Below are 20,444 nucleotides of genomic sequence, written 5' to 3'. Positions count from 1 at the left end.
CATTGGCTCCCCCCATGCCAAAAAAAAAAAGGAAAAGAAAAACCAAAAAAACCCACAAAAAAAGGGGGGGTATACCATAGGTTGTTGAGATTTTAATTTTTTATTTGGGACAAAAAACTACCTATGCATGTTCAGTTTGGGGGCCTAAGTCACTCCCTTAAGCATCTGCATATTCTCCATCTCTCTCTTAAGGTACAGCATACTGGAATGCTAGCCCTAGTAAACTCTTCTAGATGCCAGGGAATACTGAGAGACTTCCTTTAAGAGGAAAACAGCAGCATGCTTTTCCTTCTCTCTGCCCTCTTGGGGAAGAGCAACTTAAGGCCTCTGTTATTTCATGAGATCCCATCCTAGAACAATTGAAAAAGCAGTGGTCCCCTCCATCGTCTCTCTCAATGATGAAAAGATTTAAAACTGTAAGCAAAGCAAACTTCTTTTTTTGGAGTACCAATTCAAATAAATTTCTTTTTTAATTGGAAATTGAAGAGTCAGTCTGGTTTTGAGATTAGTGCTAGCAATGAGCATACCTTCTGTTCTGTGTGGATTTAAATCCTTTCAAGGAACACCCATTTTAGATTTTTGCACATTTTCTAATATGGCACAACTTTCAAACTGGCTTAGTCTATTCTTACGGAAATCTGTATAAGAACCAACTTCCTAAATATGGGGATATTTCTTTCCTCCCCTCAGGCATCGCTGAACCTTGGTAGCCATATGCAGAATATACAAAATGACCAAGTTCGTGTGTATTTTTGAACTGGCCGGACATCTGTACATCAGGACGATCCAAAGTTTCAGTGATGCAGAGTGCCCAGAGGTCACAGTAGTGTTAATGGAGTACCAAAAAGGATAAGGGTATGGTCCTGACCTAAGATGAGTGGCCAGACTTGCTAAAGATACAGAGATGCTGTGTGGCCTTCCTGGATTTGAACAATTTAAAACGACCAGGCTTGACCTATGATTCTCGTGTAAGGATTTAGCATCCACCCTGTAGATCTGCAGGAGAAGGCTACCTCCTGTGGTGCTATATCTTGGTGAATGCTAACTCTGTTCAAGGGCCTTTTGGGGGAAAGGGCAGTGAATAGCCTCTAGAGAGGTAAGTTTCCTACCCTCCCAACCTCTCCCCCAGCTGCAGCTTGCTTGATGCTGTCAGGATCTGGATTTGGGGGGAGTCTCTCTGTAGTGGAACCAGTGACAGAAGCTGTTCTTTAGAATTTTCAGGATGGCTGTATTCTGCGGTCAGAATGAGAGAGTCAAGCTGGGCAGAATCTCTCGCCAAGAGTTCAGGTAAGGTAATGTTTATTCACTGGGAATGCTTTCCACAGCCAGACAGCTATGCTGACAATCTCTCAAGTTTTTTCTCCCAGTTTGTTTACGTTTAAATGATAAGTTTGTAACTTTTTAAAAACTAAATTTTGGTTGGATTTTTTTCATGAAAACCTTTTTTTCTTTATCCCATACATACAAAAATGGTTTAAAATGTAATTGTTTTTTTAAGAACCCTATGTGTTGGAAATTCTTTAATCTGCTCTTTCCTCTTTTCCCCCTCCTCCAAAAGTTTTACATAATGTAAGCTTCATTATGTCTTTTACCTTCCCCCCGGCACCCCACCTCCGGGAGGTACTAAATGCTATTAACCAGTGCTGAAAAATGGCACTGTAAAGGTATGGGAAGGAAGGAGCCCCAAACTACAACCTGCTGTCCTTTCACGCCTTCCTCTGGAGACTGTTCCATCGGTGCCGAGGTGTGTGAGAAAATGCTTTACGGCACTGCCATCTTACTGAGTTGCTTCACGTGAGGAAAAATGGGGTTTTGACCCTGCCACTCAGTGACTCAGTTCCACATTTTGGATTGCATACTGGAAAAGAAGCCAATCTTCTTGCTAGTAAACCAACAACCCAGCTGTATGCAGTGGTGACCCAAACAATGGATATAAACCTAAAAAATCTGAGGGAGGGGAGAGGTGGAATACAATAGTTCTCGGGATCTGAAATCTCCTATTTATTTGATCAGGTTACTTACTGACGCTTGACAGAAATCTCACTGGTGGGGATCTCTTAGGATCTAGCGGACATCTGGTATTAACTTCCTTTCAGGAAAAATGAGAAATGCCAGTTAACCCAGAGAACATCTGGGTTCTAGAATTCAGCATTAGCTGCCTCAGGACAATTGTGTCTGGCCTCCATTTTGTCTGTTGTTCAGAGCTGGCTTCCACCTACAAGTACCCTGTGCTATAAGGATCCGGGGTAGCTGGGTGGATGGGTTTCTCGTTCTTTCTTTTTTTTTTTTTTCTTCCTTCAGGGTGGGGGATCGGTTTGGCTTTCTTTTGTCGCGGTTTGTTTTCTTTCATTTTCGGCAAGATCAATTTTAGCTGCAAGGACTTGGGGAAAAAAAAAAAGACTCTGAAGGATGTCGCCCCGTTTTTCCTTGAGGCCTAGATTTTTGTATTCTGTCCTGAGCAGAAGTCCTCCATCACAGCCTGCCGAACCAGTAGCACCCAGGGATTTTTAAGCCGAGTTCCTTGTGGGGGGGGCAGTTTTTAGTTTTGTTTTTTTTTAATTCTCTTTCCTTAGCAGCAAGGTCTTATTCCTGGAGAATCTACTCCATTGCAGACTCCCTGCAGCTTCAGGAGCCTTAATCGATTAAGTGCTGTCAGCTTGATGTACTTCTCCGGACTCTGGAAACAGCTGTGGGTTCTATTCTGTATTTCCGCCGTGTGTAGCGAACACAACAGTCGGAGGCCCGATGACCTGTTAGATGGCTAGCCTTGTAAAAACTCGACTCTGTATGTTCCCATGTATGTTACCGCAATGCTCCTTCTGTTGTACAGTGTCTGTGAGATGCTCTTTGAAGATGGTACTTTTATTTTATTTTTTCATTTTCAATAAAAGTACATTACCTCCCACTTCCTGGTATTTAATCCTGTTGCTGAATGTGCCTTGTGTGAGTGTGTGCTCCGGCGTTGCAGGACCTCAGAGCTGGAGGTGGCACTCGGTGGTTCTTGGGGGCTGGCTGCCTTCCCTCACTGCAGGTGGTGTTAGACATATGCTACCTGAGGTAACATGTTTTTGTTTTTGGGAGGGAGTGGGGGGTGGGGAGGGCCCACGGGAGGGTTTCTGGATTTTGGATAGTCTGCTTTGTTTGCTCTCTTCTGTACTATTAAACTGCCGATGTTTATTTTCAGGAATGTTTTGCAAATGCACTTCTCACTCTTCCCCAGTCCAACTGTAGGTACACTGTTCCTTTTTATCAAATAAGCACGTTTGAAACGATCCAAAAAAAAAAAAAAGGTCTTAATTTCCTTTAAAGACATGTATCAATGTGTGGAGATACTGGAGTCAGGTCAAAATATATCCTTTTTAATGACCATGTGTTTAGAATTAATTTCAGCTCATGGACAGGTTTATGTTACATTAGAAAGAGTAACGGTTTTGGTGGTGTACTTAAGGAAGAAAAAAATCCAGATGAGGCCTACCACCTGCGAAATGCCTTGAGTAACTATCTGCAGGCGGGTAGTCAGTCCTATTTGGTCATTCAAGGTCTTCCTCTGCTTATGCGTGTAGCACTGTGCAGTGGAGCTGCTTCCTCTTTCTAACTTAACATAAAGCTGTGGCGTGGTGTGTGGGTGCCGTGGAGATGTTGACAGCGGCATGTGTTTCTCCCTGTAGGCCTTCGTGGTGAAACACCTCTTGGAATACACCCAGGTCACAGATTCTAACCTCAAGTACAGCTTGCTGTTAGTCCTGGGCCTCCTCCTGACGGAAGTCGTGCGCTCTTGGTCTCTCGCGCTGACTTGGGCGTTGAATTACCGAACTGGTGTCCGCTTGCGGGGGGCCATCCTAACCATGGCATTTAAGAAGATCCTTAAGCTAAAGAACATTAAAGAGAAGTCTGTGGGTGAGGTGAGTAAGGGGTGTTTGCTTCAGGGCAGGGAGAAAGCTCCCAGCTTGAGCTCGTTCCTAATGTTGGATCTCTGCTTTGTCCTTCCATCTTCCTCCTGAGACAAGGCCGGCGTCCTTGCAGGGTCCTCTCACTGCTCTCTCTGTCTCATAGCTCATCAACCTGTGCTCCAACGACGGGCAGAGGATGTTTGAAGCAGCTGCCGTTGGCAGCTTGTTGGCTGGAGGACCCATTATTGCCATTTTAGGCATGGTTTATAACGTAATTATTCTAGGACCAACAGGCTTCCTAGGATCAGCTGTTTTTATCCTCTTTTATCCAGCAATGGTGAGTAAGCCTCCTTGCCGTATTGTAGCAGCTTCTCCTTAAATGAGCTTCTGCTTAAACCACTCCACTAGGTTTCATGTAATAGGCACTGTTGAGGTGTCACATCTCTGACTGGAAATTTCCCTAGAGCAGGTACCTGGTTTGGAAAAGTCTTGAAAGAGCTAAACAGTGTTCAGTCCCTAGAGGCAGAATTTTGTCTGGAGAGGAAGTAGGGTGTCCTATGAATAAAGCCCATGACTCTTAATGAGATTTAAAAAAGAGAGTCTGTCTGAGTGAAGGAGGAGGCCAGCAGGTGAACTCTGCCCTTAGGAACACGAGAGAGTCTGAGTCTTTTTGTCTCAATTTGATGCTAACCGATTTGGCTTTTCTGCTTTTCTTTGGTAACACTCAGTAACCGTAATTGCTATGAGAACAAAGTTTGTTTGTAAGGAAGTTTGTTTAACTTCCTTGCAAAGAGATAAGAATTAGATAATATTTTATTACGATTTAATAGACCAATTTTATTAAAAGGCAGTGCAACTACATGGTGCTCATTTTATTTATCATAATCTTAAGCAGCTTTGTTTCCCAGAAAGACTAGACTGTTGTTAAGTTTGAATAAGCCCTGACTTGGCATGATGTCGCTTTTCCTTTCAGATGTTTGTATCACGGATCACTGCATATTTCAGGAGAAAATGTGTGACCACAACAGATGAACGTGTCCAGAAGATGAATGAAGTCCTCACTTACATTAAATTTATTAAAATGTATGCCTGGGTCAAAGCATTTTCTCAGAGTGTTCAAAGTGAGTTTACAACTTTCATATGTGCATGTTGTAGAAGGTCTTTGCTTCCTGAGCACATTAGTTGCTAGGAACCCTAATGTCATAGGATCATAATAGCTTCTTATAATATCTTGCAGTCTTTATATTGAAAGGAATCTTAGAGACTTGAACTCATAATCTCATCTCACATGGGAGGAAATAAGGACCGGAAAATTGTGTTTTTTTCCCTCCACGGTAACTTAGCTAGTTATAAGCAATTCATTCAATTTCAAAGCAGCCCCCCCCACCATCCCATCTATACTGTTATCCTGCCCATAGTTTTATGGCCTGGCTATGAAGACATCACAGAAAACAACACCAAGTGGCTTCTGAGAGCTCCACGCTTCTCTCCCACCCCAGGTGCAGGCGCATCACAGGCATGAGACGTGTGAGGTGTGAGATCCTGGGGGAGGGGGAGAAGGGCCTCGCTGGGGGTCAGGACAGCTGGAGTCCGGGCCTAGTACAGCTTCTCAGTCACCGGGGTTTTGGGTTTGTTGTTTTAGTTTTATCTTTTCAAATAATTGACTTACATTGAGTCTCAAGGCCCCATCCGGGCCCTCTCCTGCTTATCCTGATCAGTCAATTCAGTGCAGACATAAACATGTCTAATATGGGAATGCCACAATGCTTGGAGGAATAATTAGCATTAGACTGGATGTTCAAAAAGTCTCAACAGAAGTTGGAATGATGGGCTTTAAAAAGGTGGCATTTAAGAAGGGTGTATTTAAAGGCGCTTTAGAGTTGGAAAAAGTCATCCATTGAAACTTACTTAAGTATAAGAGATGAGGGCTGTCCATTGACCATCACCTCATAGTGAGCTAACCTGAATATGTGGCAGTTATAAAAGTTAAAAGTTAACGCAGTTTGGGGCGCCCGGGTGGCTCAGTGGGTTAAAGCCTCTGCCTTCGGCTCAGGTCGTGATCCTGGGGTCCTGGGATCGAGCCCCAAGTTGGGCTCTCCGCTCAGCAGGGAGCCTGCTTCCCTTCCTCTCTCTCTGCCTGCTTCTCTGCCTACTTGTGATCTCTCTCTGTCAAATAAATAAAATTAAAAAAAAAAAAAAAGTTAATGCAGTTTTAGGTTGGGTAGAAATCCAGTGTTCAGATCTATGAAACTGTTTTTTTTTTTTTAACTGTTTGATTTATCGATGAAATCTTCAGGAATGTTGTGTCCAGTTCGTAAAACTTGATTTATCAGTCAGTGGTCCTTTGTTGAGTAGTGAGGTCATTGTCAGTGGAGTGGAACCAATGGTTGCGAACTGGGTAGCCTCCAGGCATGTTGTAGGCAGAGTGACTGCTGATGGTCCTTTCTGCCTCTCTCATTCTGTGGTTTCATAATTTGAATAATGAGAGTCTACTCATCCTTTAGCCCCTGACTTTGGTGTATATTGGTTTGACAAGAGTGTTCTTTCTCATATGGACTTAGGCAAGGCATATGGTCAATGTGAAAGCAATGGGTTATATTTTTTTAAAATAGGACTTCTGAGCTAGCTCTGAAGATAGTTCCCAGTGTCTTGAGCAGTGGTAATACCTTTAAGGTCAGTACAGAGTTTCTCAGAAGAATCACTTTTGTGTTTAAAACTTTAACCACACACACACACACACACAAAACTTGCCACTTTATTGTCCTACTTCCTACTCCATGGTCTTTAGTTCTCTAGGATTGCTGTGTTAATAAGGGTCTCCATTTTGCAAATACTTAAGAAAAATCTTTCTGCCTACAAAAATTATATTTCACTCACCTTCTGTCAATCATCCTCACTGCCTTTGGTGTGAAAGCCTCTACCCAGCACTGACATACGGTGGGCGCTGTAGTAAATCTGAGTTCTTTAAATTCTCCGTTACCATGGTTGTAGTCTTTTCTGTTGTTTACTGGAAATAAACAACAACCAGACAGGCAAACAAAAGAGCCATTTGCAGATACAATTACCCTGTCCATTCCTTCTAGATGTAAGATGTTTGCAAGAAAAATCAGGCGAAAGCAAAAGGTGTTCATTGCACTGATATGTGGGGACTGGTTTCTGTTAGATTCATTCGGTGACTTGATTCCATTTCAAACCTCAGGCTTATGTACCAGCATTAACAGTAATAACTGATAGTCAAGCTGACCTGGGTTTTGCATCATGGGTGTTAAAAGAGTTGTTTTAAAACTTATGTGGCTCAAAATCAAAAGCTTCTGCACAGCAAAGGAAACAGTCAAGAAAGCAAAGAGGCAACACACGGAATGGGAGAAGATATTTGCAAATGACAGTACAGACAAAAGGTTGATATCCAGGATCTATAAAGAACTCCTCAAACTCAACACACACAAAACAGATAATCATATCAAAAAATGGGCAGAAGATATGAACAGACACTTCTCCAATGAAGACATACAAATGGCTATCAGACACATGAAAAAATGTTCATCACTAGCCATCAGGGAGATTGAGATTAAAACCACATTGAGATATCACCTTACACCAGTTAGAATGGCCAAAATTAGCAAGACAGGAAACAACATGTGTTGGAGGGGATGTGGAGAAAGGGGAACCCTCTTACACTGTTGGTGGGAATGCAAGTTGGTGCAGCCACTTTGGAGAACAGTGTGGAGATTCCTCAAGAAATTAAAAATAGAGCTTCCCTATGACCATGCAATTGCATTACTGGGTATTTACCCCAAAGATACAGATGTAGTGAAAAGAAGGCCATCTGTACCCCAATGTTTATAGCAGCAATGGCCATGGTCGCCAAACTGTGGAAAGAACCAAGATGCCTTTCAACGGATGAATGGATAAGGAAGATGTGGTCCATATACACTATGGAGTATTATGCCTCCATCAGAAAGGATGAATACCCAACTTTTGTATCAACATGGACGGGACTGGAAGAGATTATGCTGAGTGAAATAAGTCAAGCAGAGAGAGTCAATTATCATATGGTTTCACTTATTTGTGGAGCACAACAAATAGCATGGAGGACATGGGGGGTTGGGAGAAGGCATTTGGGGGAAATTGGAAGGGGAGGTGAACAATGAGAGACTATGGACTCTGAAAAACAATCTGAAGGGTTTGAAGAGGTGGGGGGGGTGGGAAGTTGGGGGAACCAGGTGGTGGGTATTAGAGAGGGCACGGATTGCATGGAGCACTGGGTGTGGTACAAAAACAGGGAATACTATTATGCTGAAAATAAATAAATACAATATTTTTTTAAAAAGTTAACTTAAAAAATAAGTAATAAAAACATAGAAAAAAAACAACAACAAAACCTATATGGCTGAAGATCTACCAAGTCTTCTTTGGTGACAGAAGACCAATATCCCATGGTTTCTTTTGACTTGCTTTAAAATTGGCTTGCATTTCAGCAGTTGGCTTGCTTTTTATTTTTAGAAATCCGAGAGGAGGAGCGTCGGATCTTGGAAAAAGCTGGGTACTTTCAGAGCATCACCGTTGGTGTGGCTCCCATTGTGATGGTGATTGCCAGTGTGGTGACCTTCTCTGTTCACATGACCCTTGGCTTTGATCTCACAGCAGCACAGGTCAGTGAACGTCAGGGCTTGGGAAGATTTTAGAAATACTACATGTAGAACTGCTCTGGTCCTCTTCTTTTTGGATTTGGAGGAGTCCCCAGTAACCAGAAGATATTTTTTCTTTCATGTGATTAAGCGGAGAAGGAGAAGAATGGGGATTTAGCCCTAAGCACAAATAACATGGATTATTTTAAATCAACACAACTTTGGATTTAATTCTGAAAAGACAAATCATCCTTTGGTTCAGATTTACTGAGAATTTTAATTGAAGGTCTTATAAAAGCTCTTCCTTTAAAAAAAAAAAAAAGGCATACGTAGGGTGCCTGGGTGGCTCAGTTAGTTAAGCGTCCAATTCTTGATTTTGGCTCAGGTCATGATCTCAGGATCATGAGATCAAACCCTAGGTTGCGCTCCACACCCAGCAGGAGCCTCCTTGGGATTTTCCCTCTCCTTCCTTTTCTGCCCCTCTCCCCCACTCACATGCACATGCTCGCTCTCACTCTCCAATAAATAAATGAATCTTAAAAAAAGCATTTGTGACTCCTACCAACTTGATAGGTTGCTGCCTTCCTTACATCTGAAAGGAAATCGATGTCTTTTTATTTTTGTTGCAGTCTCTAATCAAGCTCAGTGTCTTTCCTTTTCCTATTTTCAGGCTTTCACAGTGGTGACTGTCTTCAATTCGATGACTTTTGCTTTGAAAGTAACACCATTCTCTGTAAAATCCCTCTCGGAAGCATCAGTTGCTGTTGACAGATTTAAGGTAAGTGCCTCCCTTCCCCTCCTTCATGTCAGGAGCCTTCCCTGGCAGAGCTAACTGCTGCCTTTATCCCAATGGGCCACCAGGGTGCCATACTTGGTTTTTGTCCACATCTGGTCTTTTGTCCAGTTGGTAAGAAAGGGGGCAGTAGACAGGAGTGAATTAATGGATGGAGCTAGTTACCTTTTCAAGTGATTGTGAAATTTTACATTTTGTCAACAGCCCATCTAGTTCTGGGCCCCCAGGATTTTGTTCCCCTTCTAAGCGAGGCCCTTCTTCCTGGGCCTGATTTGGGTATATGTCCTAAAACTTCCTGGGCCTTTCAGTGACTCAGACCTGGAAGATCAGAACCGTAGGGGGGACTGTCAGCTTTTCCTCCCCTCGGTCTACCGTCGACCTCTACCAAAATGCTGTCGTCCTTTTGATTGGTCAACATGCTATGCCCTTTTCCGTGCTTTCTCTTTCCTACCCTGTAGTCGCCACTCACAAGGCAGGGAATGCAGTGACGTGGGAATAGTCATACAGTGACATCATGTTGGAAAGTGCAGCTAAGGAAAGACCAGGTTTTTTTCTGGAGGTGGTTAGTTGATCATACTTCGACTGTGTTCTTTATGCCTTCAGAATCATACAAATAGGTGAGACAAGAGGTTGATAGATTTGGGAGGGTGAGGGGAGAGATATTTGAAAGTGGTTAATACTTTTTAAAAAGAAGCAGCACCTGTGTGGGCTGGAATTCCTTGACAACGCTCCTGCAGGGAGTAAGTAGCTCGTGCACTCCTGCCAAGCCGTCTTGGCTAGGGAGAACAAGGCAGAAGCGATGCTGGTTGCTTTGAAGGCTTGAGGCTCATAGGCGTTCATATCATCACCTTAGATGTTGGGAGGGGAGAAAGCAATTGAGACTCATGGAGAATATGAAGAATGGAGAAGAGCTTTCCAGGATTTATTTGGATTCTGCTTGTTTACAGTTAAGAGGGTGAATTTTGTTTGGGCAAGAAAGCCAGTCCTCAAGAATGCATCCCCAGCTCTGTGCCTTCCCTCCCTCCCAACTTGCTGCTAGAAGGCGAAGAGCCAGAGCCATAGAAAAGAAATGGTCTAATTGTAATCAGAGCTTTATTTTGCTGAGTCTACAATACCTAGTCATGGAAGAAAGCCTGTGTTTTGACCATAAGATTGTCCCCCTGTCCTTGTTAGAATGGATTTGGTAGCATTTGGGATGAAACAGTAAGAATTGATAGTATAGGTTTGTTCACCCTGCGTTTCTTGAGGGCTTTCTTCTCTTCCGTTTACTGGTGAGGACTTGCATTCCCAGGTGGATTTCACACCACAGCTCCTTCCTCTATCCAGAGAACTTCAGGGTTAATAATAGAAGCAAAATCACCCACAGCTGTATTACATGCCCCTTGAGGCTTCAGTTCTTTTCTGTCTTCTTGGCAGGCTCCTCCTGCCCCTCGTCTCCCTCCTCCTTCCCCCTCCCCCTCCTTCTCTACCTGCTGGGAAGATGATAACAGGTGGAAAGGCAGTAAGAAGCCACCTTGTGACATTTCTAAGATTGTTATCAATATAGGGTTGCCAGCTTGAGCAAATAAAAAGACAGGACCCCCAGTTAGTTAATAACTGCATGGGATATACCTGTACTACCAAATTATTCATTGTTTATATAGAATTAAAATCTAACGAGATGTCCTGTATTTTATCCGGCAACCTTCTGTCCTCTCTTCTCCTCAACAGACACATTCTGGGTGAATGAGGGTCCCCACCCCCCGGCAAATATATATATATATATATATATTTATTTATTTATTTATTTATTTATTTGACAGAGAGAGAGCGCGCACATACAAGCAGGCAGAAGCGCAGGGAGAGGGAGAGGGAGAAGCAGTCTCCCCACTGAGCGGGGAGCACAACACGGGGCTCGATCCCAGGACTCTGGGATCATGACCCGAGCCGAAGGCAGACGCTTAACCCACTGAGCCACCCAAGTGCCCCGTGCATGAGAGTTCTGTTTTGATAGTTGGTGTCCTATGGTAAAGTTGAGGTTTATGGTTTATGTACCTCAAAGATTCTGTTGTCCTGGCAGGTGCCAATCCAAGTAGATGTAACTTCAAGTGTTATAAGCCCATTGGGTGCCTCCGCATGGCTCAGGAGGAGGACAGGCTGCAGGGAGCCCATGGGAAGGATATGGGGAGAAGGAGCTGTGCAAACTGGAGCACTGGCTTATTTTTTTAATAGTCTATGAGGCCTGAAAGATCCCTTTAATAACTCCTTAAAGAAGAGAAGTGGTGGGAATTTGGTTAGCGTATGGTTTTACTCTGTGAAAGTGGTGAAAATATTTGGCATGTTATTCTTAGCTCAGTCTTTCCATAAGTCACTGAATAAATGAAATCGGTAGCTGTTTTTGGAAAATTAAACCTAAGGCTGATGAAGAGTAAAGGTTATCAAGGGTATTTAGAACCATGAGACTTCTAGGAAGATTGGAAATTAGGAATGGGTAGGAGATGTGGCAGTCAAAGCTTGGAGTTTAGGATCTAAGACAAAAGACTTGCTCTAGGGGAGGGAGATTATATGTTTCATTTAATAACACCTTGCAAACTTTAAAATAGTTGGGGGTTCTCAGTCAATAAGCAGAGTCCTGACCCTGAAAGGCACCTTTTATCTAAAGTCTTTCAAATGTTAAAGATTTTTAAATTATTATTATTACTCATTATTATTATTATTTTTACCATATGAGAATCCACCTGGGATAGCATTCTGTGAAGATCTGCAGTTTAAGGAACTGTCAGAAGTGGGTTCAAGATCATGGGCACCTACAATAAGGTTTACTATAGTCAGTGTTTCAGATTTCATTTCAGAAACACTTAGCTTTTCAATCATTCCACTTTTCATCCCTAACATAACTCAGAGGGACTCTGGGAATGAGTGGGAGGAAAGTCTAGTTGTCTTCCCAAGGATATTTCTGAGAGAGGTTCCCTTCACTTCCCCCCAAGTCTGTTCCTTTGGTTGTTTGAATCCTCACAAGTTTCAAGGCAGAACTTTGAAGTCATGAGAGCTTGCCAGCGATGAACCCAAGCAAGTTAGGCGTGGTCACCATCTCGGATCACCTGTCCCCACGCACTTGTGGTATGTGGTTGGTGAGGGAAGTGCACAGGCTTTGAGGCTCCACGGGAGTGTTCTGGAAGGGAAACAGAGCCATGAGGGTCCGTCTAGGAGAGCAGCATGCCCTTTGGTTTTTCTGCTTGCATTTGACCCCCTGTTCTTCAGCAAGTCATGGGTGAGAATGAGGGGCTGCCTGCGGGTTAGTTAAATGCACTTTGAGCACCCTCGATTAGTAGTAGACAGGGAAAGGTAGGTTAGGATGTGATTGGCAGTGTAGAGCGCTGGGCCACTGAAAAGGCCCCTGTCCCTCCTGAGGGTGTCCCCACACCCCCATGACCTCTCACTGGGCCTGAGGCTGGGCTACACTAATGAGCTAACTTTTGCCCTTCAGCTTCCTTCCACTGTATAGCCTGATGTGTTTTGCCACGTGAGTGTGCGCCCTAGGCTTGTCCCCCTGGTCTTGGTCCAGTGTCTCATCTTTGCACCTCTCTCACAACTCCTATCAGAGTTTGTTTCTGATGGAAGAGGTTCACATGGTAGAGAAAAAGCCAGCCAGCCCTCACATCAAGATAGAGGTGAAAAATGCCACCTTGGCATGGGACTCCTCCCACTCCAGTATCCAGAACTCACCCAAGCTGACCCCCAAAACGAAAAAAGACAAGAGGGCTGCCAGGGGCAAGAAAGAGAAGGGGAGACAGCTGCAGCGTGCCGAGCAGCAGGCCGTGCTGGCAGAGCAGAAAGGCCACCTCCTCCTGGACAGTGAGCAGCCCAGTCCCGAGGAGGATGAGGGCAAGCACATCCACCTGGGAAGCCTCCGCCTGCAGAGGACATTGTACAGCATCGACCTGGAAATCGAGGAGGTAAGCTGGTGTCTCCTGTCCCCACCTGCACCCCGTCTGTCTCTGGGTATCCGCAGGCCTCCCTTCCCGCAAGAGCAGACAGCCACCTTCCTTGCACCAGGGTACCCGCAGGCTGGGCCTGGGTTAGTTGGTGTGTGACTAAGGAGCAGATGTGGCCAGCTCCAGCTCCGCAAAGGAGTAGTTAGGCATCTAACAGTAGAACTTCCTACCAACTCATCTCACGAGATGCTCATTTTATAAGCAAGGAAATGAAGCATTCAAGTGGATTCTCCCAAGACTTGTCCCTGAATAGATTCTAATTGTATGTGAGCTGTAATAATTATTTCTGGTTATTATGACTCTGGGCGAGCCTCTCGTTACCAGTAGGCTGTGCAGAGCCTAGACCCTGGTCCGTGTAAGAACTCTCAGGGCTGCTGTTATTGACAAATCTCCTGTATTTACCTACTTCCTTACCTGCTTTTATTGCAGCATAATTAGTAGCCAATGTTACGTTAGTTTCAGGTGTACAACAAACTGATTCTGTGATTGTTGATCTTTCACATAAATGTAGGGTCGTTAGGATGTGTGACGTCACAGCCTGGGTAGCAGAGGACTGGAGTTTCTCCGAGGGGCTCCTGTGCAGAGTGGCTGGAAGAGACTCTGGTTCAGGGCTTTGCAGACACAGTCTGTGACTGGGAACCAGCTGCACCATTCAGAGGGGCTGAGATGTATGTATCTGTTAGCTCATGGGCGGATTTCTGAGGGCAGGCTTGCCAGGCACTGTTGTGGGCCTGGAGCTGTAGCCGCAGGAAAGCAAACGGACAAAAACCTCTGCTCCTGGAGCTTCTGTTTCAGTGGGCAAGGACAGATAGTAAACCAGTACAATGCTGGTCTGTCAGATGGTGATAAGGGCCCTGAGGATGAGACAGTACTGGGGCCTGGAGCAGGTGCGATTGCGATTTCAATAGGCTGCCTGAGGGAGGGCGTCATTTAAAAAGTGGTATTTGAGCAAAGGCCGGAAGGACATGAGGGTGGGAGCCGTGTGGGTATCTGGAGGAAGAACATTCCAGGCAGAGGGAACAGAAGCAGAGGCCCCGAGTCTGCAGCGGGCCTGTTCCCCAGCAGTGAGCACAGGAGAGGAGGGCAGATGCTGGGGGCCGAGAGAAGGTTGGGATACCAGAGCCTCCTGCCATGACTTTGCCGTTACTCTGAGTGGGAGGAGAAGCCGTGCGAGGGTTTGGAGAATGATGTGATCTGACTTCTGTATCCTCTGGATCCAGAGCCAGACGGAAGAGAGAACAAAAAGCTCCTGCTCTTAAAAGCTGTCGACAAGAGCAGGAGAGGGTGCCTCGTGACAGCACCTGAAACCACTAGTGTAGGTCATCACTGGCCACCCCGCACATCCATTTTTGACTTCAGTTAACTCTTAACCACGGTCTTCTTATTTAATAATGATGTTCTTGATCATTGAGGCAGCTCTATTACATTTCTCATCAGCCCTGTTAGAGCATTATTCCTCATTCAGCTTGAAATGTACTCTCTGCTTTCTGTCCGATCCTCCTTCTGCCCTTCAGAGCCCACAGCCACAATATAGACCTTTAGCTGTTCGGAGGGGGGTCCTCATTCTTCCAGCCACCCGCTTCAGGGAGGGGAAGGGAAGTTAATGTTCGCCCGGGGCACTTCATTGTTGGTATCTCTGTTAGTCCCATGGAGTCCTGAGAACAGAGCTTTCCCTGTGTAAACCTTACTGACGTGAGCAGAGATCCAACCTTTGACTTGGTCTCCTCATTACCATCAGGCTGTAATCTTTCAGACTCCAGGGCCATGTCAGAAACTTTGTCCAACGTACTTAGTCCAAGATACTGTACTTGGTTCTATAAAGATCACTCCTTCCCTCAAGTTGCTCAAAGCCCAGTGAGAGAGAAAGTGTGGAAGTGACCAGATTACGAGCGCATGGTTGACAGGTGTTAGTGGAGCTGGGGTTCCACTCCAGACCTGGCTGCCCCCAGGATCCACGCTCTCCTGCACACCACTCTCCCTTCCTTTGCTGTGGGACTGGTTGCTAAGCAAATGGCCCTTTTGAAATCACTTGCCCGTTCTTGAAAACTTTGACCACCACCTGTTGAGAACTCATTATTTTGCCTGGAGATACTCAGTTAATCACAGCCTTTTTCCCCCCTGCTTTTAAGTGGGATTGATGGTTTCAGTAGTCTTCAGATTCTTGGGAATGTTTTGTAGAAAAATGGAAACAACAGTGCACATAGTTTTTATTGAAAATAATTTATAGACTGTAGAGGAAAACATCATATAAAATGAAATGAAAACCAACAAAATAATTTTCGAGAGTCCTTCCCTCGTTTCCAAAAACAACAAAAATTAATAATCACAAAACATGGGTAGCCAAAAAAGTAAGAAAGAGGCTGGGCTTTTCTAAAAGTGATGTGGGATACCTTCCTGCGTGTGGCTTAAGTGTTTGAAAGGCTTCCACATTTGTTCCCTCCCCCGTGTGCCCTGCAGAAGCCCTCTGAAGTAGTTGGCTGACAGGGAGGAGACAGGTAAGCAACTCGCCAGGATGATCCTTCCCCTATTGATGGACTGTCATCGTGTTTTTCCTCGAAGAAGTCAGCAGTTCCCAGAGATAGTGGTCTGTGGCCCTTTCATGACCTTCCTTTCTCTGTGTGCTTTGTCCAGGGTAAACTGGTTGGAATCTGCGGCAGTGTGGGAAGTGGAAAAACCTCTTTGATTTCAGCCATTTTAGGCCAGGTAATATTTTGTTTTGTCCTTGGCCTTTTCTGCTTTTTTCTCTGGAATGTGCCGCACAAGAGTCCTGGGAAGAATGAACTGACTTCCCGAAGAGTCAGGAGCTGTAGAAGCAAAGTGAACCCTTGGTCTGTGTCCTGCCCCCATCCCCTTGTTCCTGCCCCTTATCAGCATCGTATCTGGAAGTGGGGTCAGTGGATGCCTGAGGAGTGACTGATACCTAGCTGGAGCCGTCTCTTTCAGCTGCCTTCTTTTATTCAGCAAGTATTTATAGAGTTCCGTCTATATGCCAGACAGTGTGTTGGGAAATGTCAGAGATAAGAGGTAACACTCTGCCAATAGAGTGAGGAAGCCAGGCCCGCCAGCATTACCAGCCTCCCTGTCAGAGAGATTGCTGTCAGGATTTGATCTAGAAGCAAAGCCCCACTCCGTTTACAACCTGACCATTGAAAGAATTATGCCCTTGGGAGCTGATGGCCTAGCTGGGGAGCTGTGCCTTCCAGACACACAAGCATAGCACAGAGCAGAGAGTGAATGGTTCACAGAGGGCCCAGCAGAGGGCTATCAGGGTTTAGAGTGGGGGCTGGGGCAAGGATCATCCAGCTAAGGCAAATTGTCTTTTCCTGTGTTTTAAAATTGAATGCTAGGGAAAATAAACAAGGTATTTCCACCTTTTTCTAAGATTTTCTTTATTTATTTGACAGACAGTGATTACAAGTAGGCAGAGAGGCAGGCAGAGAGAGTGAGGGGGAAGCAGGATCTCCGCTGAGCAGAGCGCCTGATGCAGGTCTCGATCCCAAGACCCTGGGATCATGACCTGAGCTGAAGGCAGAGGCTTTAACCCACTGAGCCACCCAGGCGCCCCTCCACCTACTTTTAATCTTGAATCAGACTAGCTTGACTCTGATGGTCGAGATGGGGATAAGCAAGCTTATTCTTATCTGCCTATGGATAAGGTCCAATGAGTCATTTCTCCATATTGAGGAAATAAAACACAGGCAAGATGGCGCTGGGGAAGGTTGTTTCATAGTGTCCCTATTATGGAATATTTTGTTTGGTACAGTGTCGCTGTCACAGTTGGTGGAGTGTGGCTCTCCGCCTGAGCAGTGATCCCCAGTGTGGTCTGAGGAAGGCCTGCTCCCAAATCATTTGGAGCCATAGCCCCCCCGCCCCCACACTGCTTTGTGAGAGTGTCCATTGGTTGGACTCAGCCCTTGGTCTTTGCAGACAGCCAAAGCCTCCTAGGGACACTGATCATTTCTGGGTCAGATGTAAGGGTCCATGATGAGAGACACAGGGGAAATGAAGGGGGAGGTGATACTGAGTGGGTGATGGTTAGGGTGAAGACAGAATGGGACTTTGCTTCAACGCCACATCCTGACAGCGATCTTTCTGACAAGGAGGCTGGTAATGCTCGTGGGCCTGACTTCTTGGGAGTTTCACTCCTTGTTGGCTTTCTGCAGTGTGGCTGTTCATGCCGCAGCAGCTAGAAGAGTTGAATTTCCACAGGAGACCCTCCGTGGGTTTCTGAACGCTTTGGGTGCAGACAGTAGGCCGACCAGTTTGTGGGGAGTTGGTACCACTGTAGTGGTGGGTGCAGTTAACGGTGTTGGAGAGGACAAGCTTGGATGTGCAGGCTGGGTAACTAAACTTTGTTTCAAGCTAGCACATTCCTGACCCAGGACCAACGTCTACTGTCAGTCCCAAAAGGAAACCTGAAAGAGGACAAAAAGCGTAAATCATATCAGTCACTGTGGCTGAAAACACAGTTCGAAGCACGGGGCTCATCACGCAGTCTCTTCCTGTTGAACGAGAGGGTCCATCCTCATTAAATGGATACTCTGTTGTAATAGTACTTGATGTCTAACGATTTTCTTCCTCTTTGGTCCTCATTTTACAGAAGCAGCTGCTTTAGCCAACAGCCTGGATTAATTAATTCTATAGATGAACTGTGGCAGGAACTAGCTCTAAATCCTTGTAGCACCATCCCCAAGGGACTTCTGAGAGAGCCTTTTGCTCCAGTCCTTCCCTTAGTTAAAAGAGTTTGTAATTAGGAAGAAAGGGTAGCTTATGGGTTGCTGAATGAAGTGTTTGTTCGCTCCAGTCATAGATTACGCGGGATTCCCATCACACATAAGCAAGGAGAACTTTTATTTTCTTTGCTGCTGTAGCTCGCTGTGGAACAAAGGCAAGGTCAGGATTCAGGTCCAAAAAACATCCAAGGAAATTCCCAAACTTTTAACTCCGTTGTGGAATTGGGGGGGGTTCTGTTGGCTTAGGGTGGTGGTTTTGCATCATGATGCCATTGGATGGTGTCTGTCTCCCTAGATGACACTTCTAGAGGGCAGCATTGCAGTCAGTGGAACCTTCGCTTATGTGGCCCAGCAGGCCTGGATCCTCAATGCCACTCTGAGAGACAACATCCTCTTTGGGAAGGAATTTGATGAAGAAAGGCAAGGAATGTTTGGTTTCTGTCATGCTTTCCGTCTTGGCCATGTGAGACGCAAGGCAGCCCACGTCAGCAGGCTCTACTTCCAATCAGGTCCCTGATGCCAAGTCTCTTTATGTCCCTCAGATACAACTCTGTGCTGAACAGCTGCTGCCTGAGGCCCGACCTGGCCATTCTTCCCAACAGTGACCTGACTGAGGTACAGACCTTCTGCCCCTGGTGGGTCAGTGTGTTGAGCAGAGAGAATTCTGGAAGATGGGTGGCAGTCTGGTGCCAGAGCCACCTCCTAGTAATGTGTCTTAAGTGTGGGAGTGGCTACACAGGGAGTTCAGCTTTCACTGGGACTTTGAGTTCAGAAAGCTCTTGTTCCTTAAGGCAAGGTTATCAACACTACTTGTTTTAAGCATATAAATATTTCTCATGTCATGTGGGTTTTTTTTTTTTTTTTTGAAAGGGAGAGTGTATGTGAATGTGTGTGCACATGGTGGGGGTTGGGGGAGAGATGGAGGGAGAGGGGGAAAGAGAGAATCTTATGCAGGCTCCACACTCAGTACAGAGCCAGACACAGGGTTTGATCTCACAACCCTGAGATCATGCATGCCCTGCGCCCAAATCAAGAGTGGGACGCTTAACTGACTGAGCCACCCAGGCACCCTCTATGTCATGTGGATTTTAAACAAAATCCCATTGTTGGTTCAGAGTCAATGTTCTCTACACTATTTTAAAAACCATAAGTCAAGTATGTGCTTGTTGAGGTTCTTCTCTGAACTTCATTCTGCCAGCCAACCTCCTTACTCATAACACAGTTTTTAAGGAGCCCTCTTCAATTAGAAAGAGAGAGGAGTTAGCACAAAACCTCTTTCTTTGGCTCTCTGCCCCAGAGCGGTTTGCAGAGGTGTGTCTTTGGCACTGGGTTGTGTTCTTTGGTGTGGACACTTGTTTCCCATTACCTGCCCTGAAAGTCTCTGGAGCTGCCATTTTATCTAGCTGACTTCAGTTAAATCCTTCAAACCAGATTTGGTACATGGTTTCATTAGTTCACCGGTTCTCAAATTTTAGTCCCTAGACCCATAGTGGATAAGCACCAACCGTGTTATTGGGAGCTGGTTAGCAATGCAGATTTTTGGGCCTCACCCCACACCTACTGAGTCAGAAACTCGGGGCAGGGCCCAACCATCTGTTTCAGCAAGCCTTGTGGGGAATCCTGATACATGCTCCAACTTGAAAACTCTAAATTCAATGAATTTTTTTTTTAAGGACAAGTTCTTTTTTCTGTTTGTTTTTTTCTGTTTGTTTTTTAGTTACACAGCCAGTTACCATTTGACAATTGATTTATTCATGTGTTCATTTAGTAACATTGACCAGAGGCTTATCCTGTGCCAGCTCCATGTGTAGAAGCTGCTGGGCACTGGGAGTATAAAGGAATCAGATAATGATCTGTGCCCTCAAAAAGCTTACGGTTGACAAATAACTATCAAGCTGATAAAAGCTTTCAAAACTTAAATTAAAAAAAAATTTTTAAAAAGAGTCCCCTTTCTTTTGGGCAGTAGTAGAGATGGGGGTGGGGGAGGTCTCACAGAGGAGAGGGTGCTGGAGCTGAGCAGATACAATACAGAAAAGGCATGAAAGTAGCATGAGGATTCATAATGGACACACTATTCAAAATGGCATAGATGCCAGCAAACGGAAGAGAGGTTGTCTGGCAGTGGAGGCTGAGAGCTGCTGCAGAGCCAGGTGGCAAAGGGCCTGCTTTCTATGACATGTTGGCTTAGGTTTTATTTTGTAGGGCTCTTGAAAGAGTTTTAAGCGAGGGTGGGACATGGTCAGCTTCGTGCTTTGGAAAGATCTTTCTGCCCCTAGAGAATGGATTGTAGTGGTATGCCAAGAGGGGAGTTCTGGAAGAGGCAGAGTTGTCTTCCTCTGGGCTGGCACAGTTCCAGCATGGGCCCTGGAGGATCAGAGTGGCACATCTTCTGGTGGCAGAATTCAGTAGAAGGAACGGGTTTGAGT

The 20,444-nt window shown here is 45.2% G+C and overlaps 1 protein-coding gene across 7 annotated transcripts in view; it reads left to right on the top strand.

The window, feature by feature from the left end:
- Positions 1-20,444, top strand: part of ABCC5 (ATP binding cassette subfamily C member 5) — an 88,705-nt gene that overhangs the window by 33,059 nt on the left and 35,202 nt on the right. For 2 of the 7 annotated variants that reach the window (XM_032875474.1, XM_032875475.1), the window contains exons 6-14: positions 3,669-3,902; positions 4,054-4,227; positions 4,864-5,011; positions 8,394-8,542; positions 9,189-9,296; positions 12,893-13,246; positions 15,917-15,988; positions 18,314-18,438; positions 18,561-18,633. In XM_032875474.1, coding sequence (XP_032731365.1) covers positions 3,669-3,902; positions 4,054-4,227; positions 4,864-5,011; positions 8,394-8,542; positions 9,189-9,296; positions 12,893-13,246; positions 15,917-15,988; positions 18,314-18,438; positions 18,561-18,633 — 1,437 coding nt within the window. Of the gene's footprint in view, positions 1-1,212; positions 2,387-2,573; positions 2,963-3,073; positions 3,232-3,668; positions 3,903-4,053; positions 4,228-4,863; positions 5,012-8,393; positions 8,543-9,188; positions 9,297-12,892; positions 13,247-15,916; positions 15,989-18,313; positions 18,439-18,560; positions 18,634-20,444 lie in introns of those variants that run through there. The other 5 variants (XM_032875476.1, XM_032875477.1, XM_032875481.1 and 2 more) reach the window with 5 other exon arrangements.

Source organism: Lontra canadensis, unplaced genomic scaffold (genome assembly GCF_010015895.1).
Source record: "Lontra canadensis isolate GAN:19392208 unplaced genomic scaffold, GSC_riverotter_1.0 scaffold56, whole genome shotgun sequence".
NCBI classification, from domain to species: domain Eukaryota; kingdom Metazoa; phylum Chordata; class Mammalia; order Carnivora; family Mustelidae; genus Lontra; species Lontra canadensis.
Note: the sequence above shows the minus strand (reverse complement) of the source record. Positions and strands in the feature narration are given on the sequence as shown.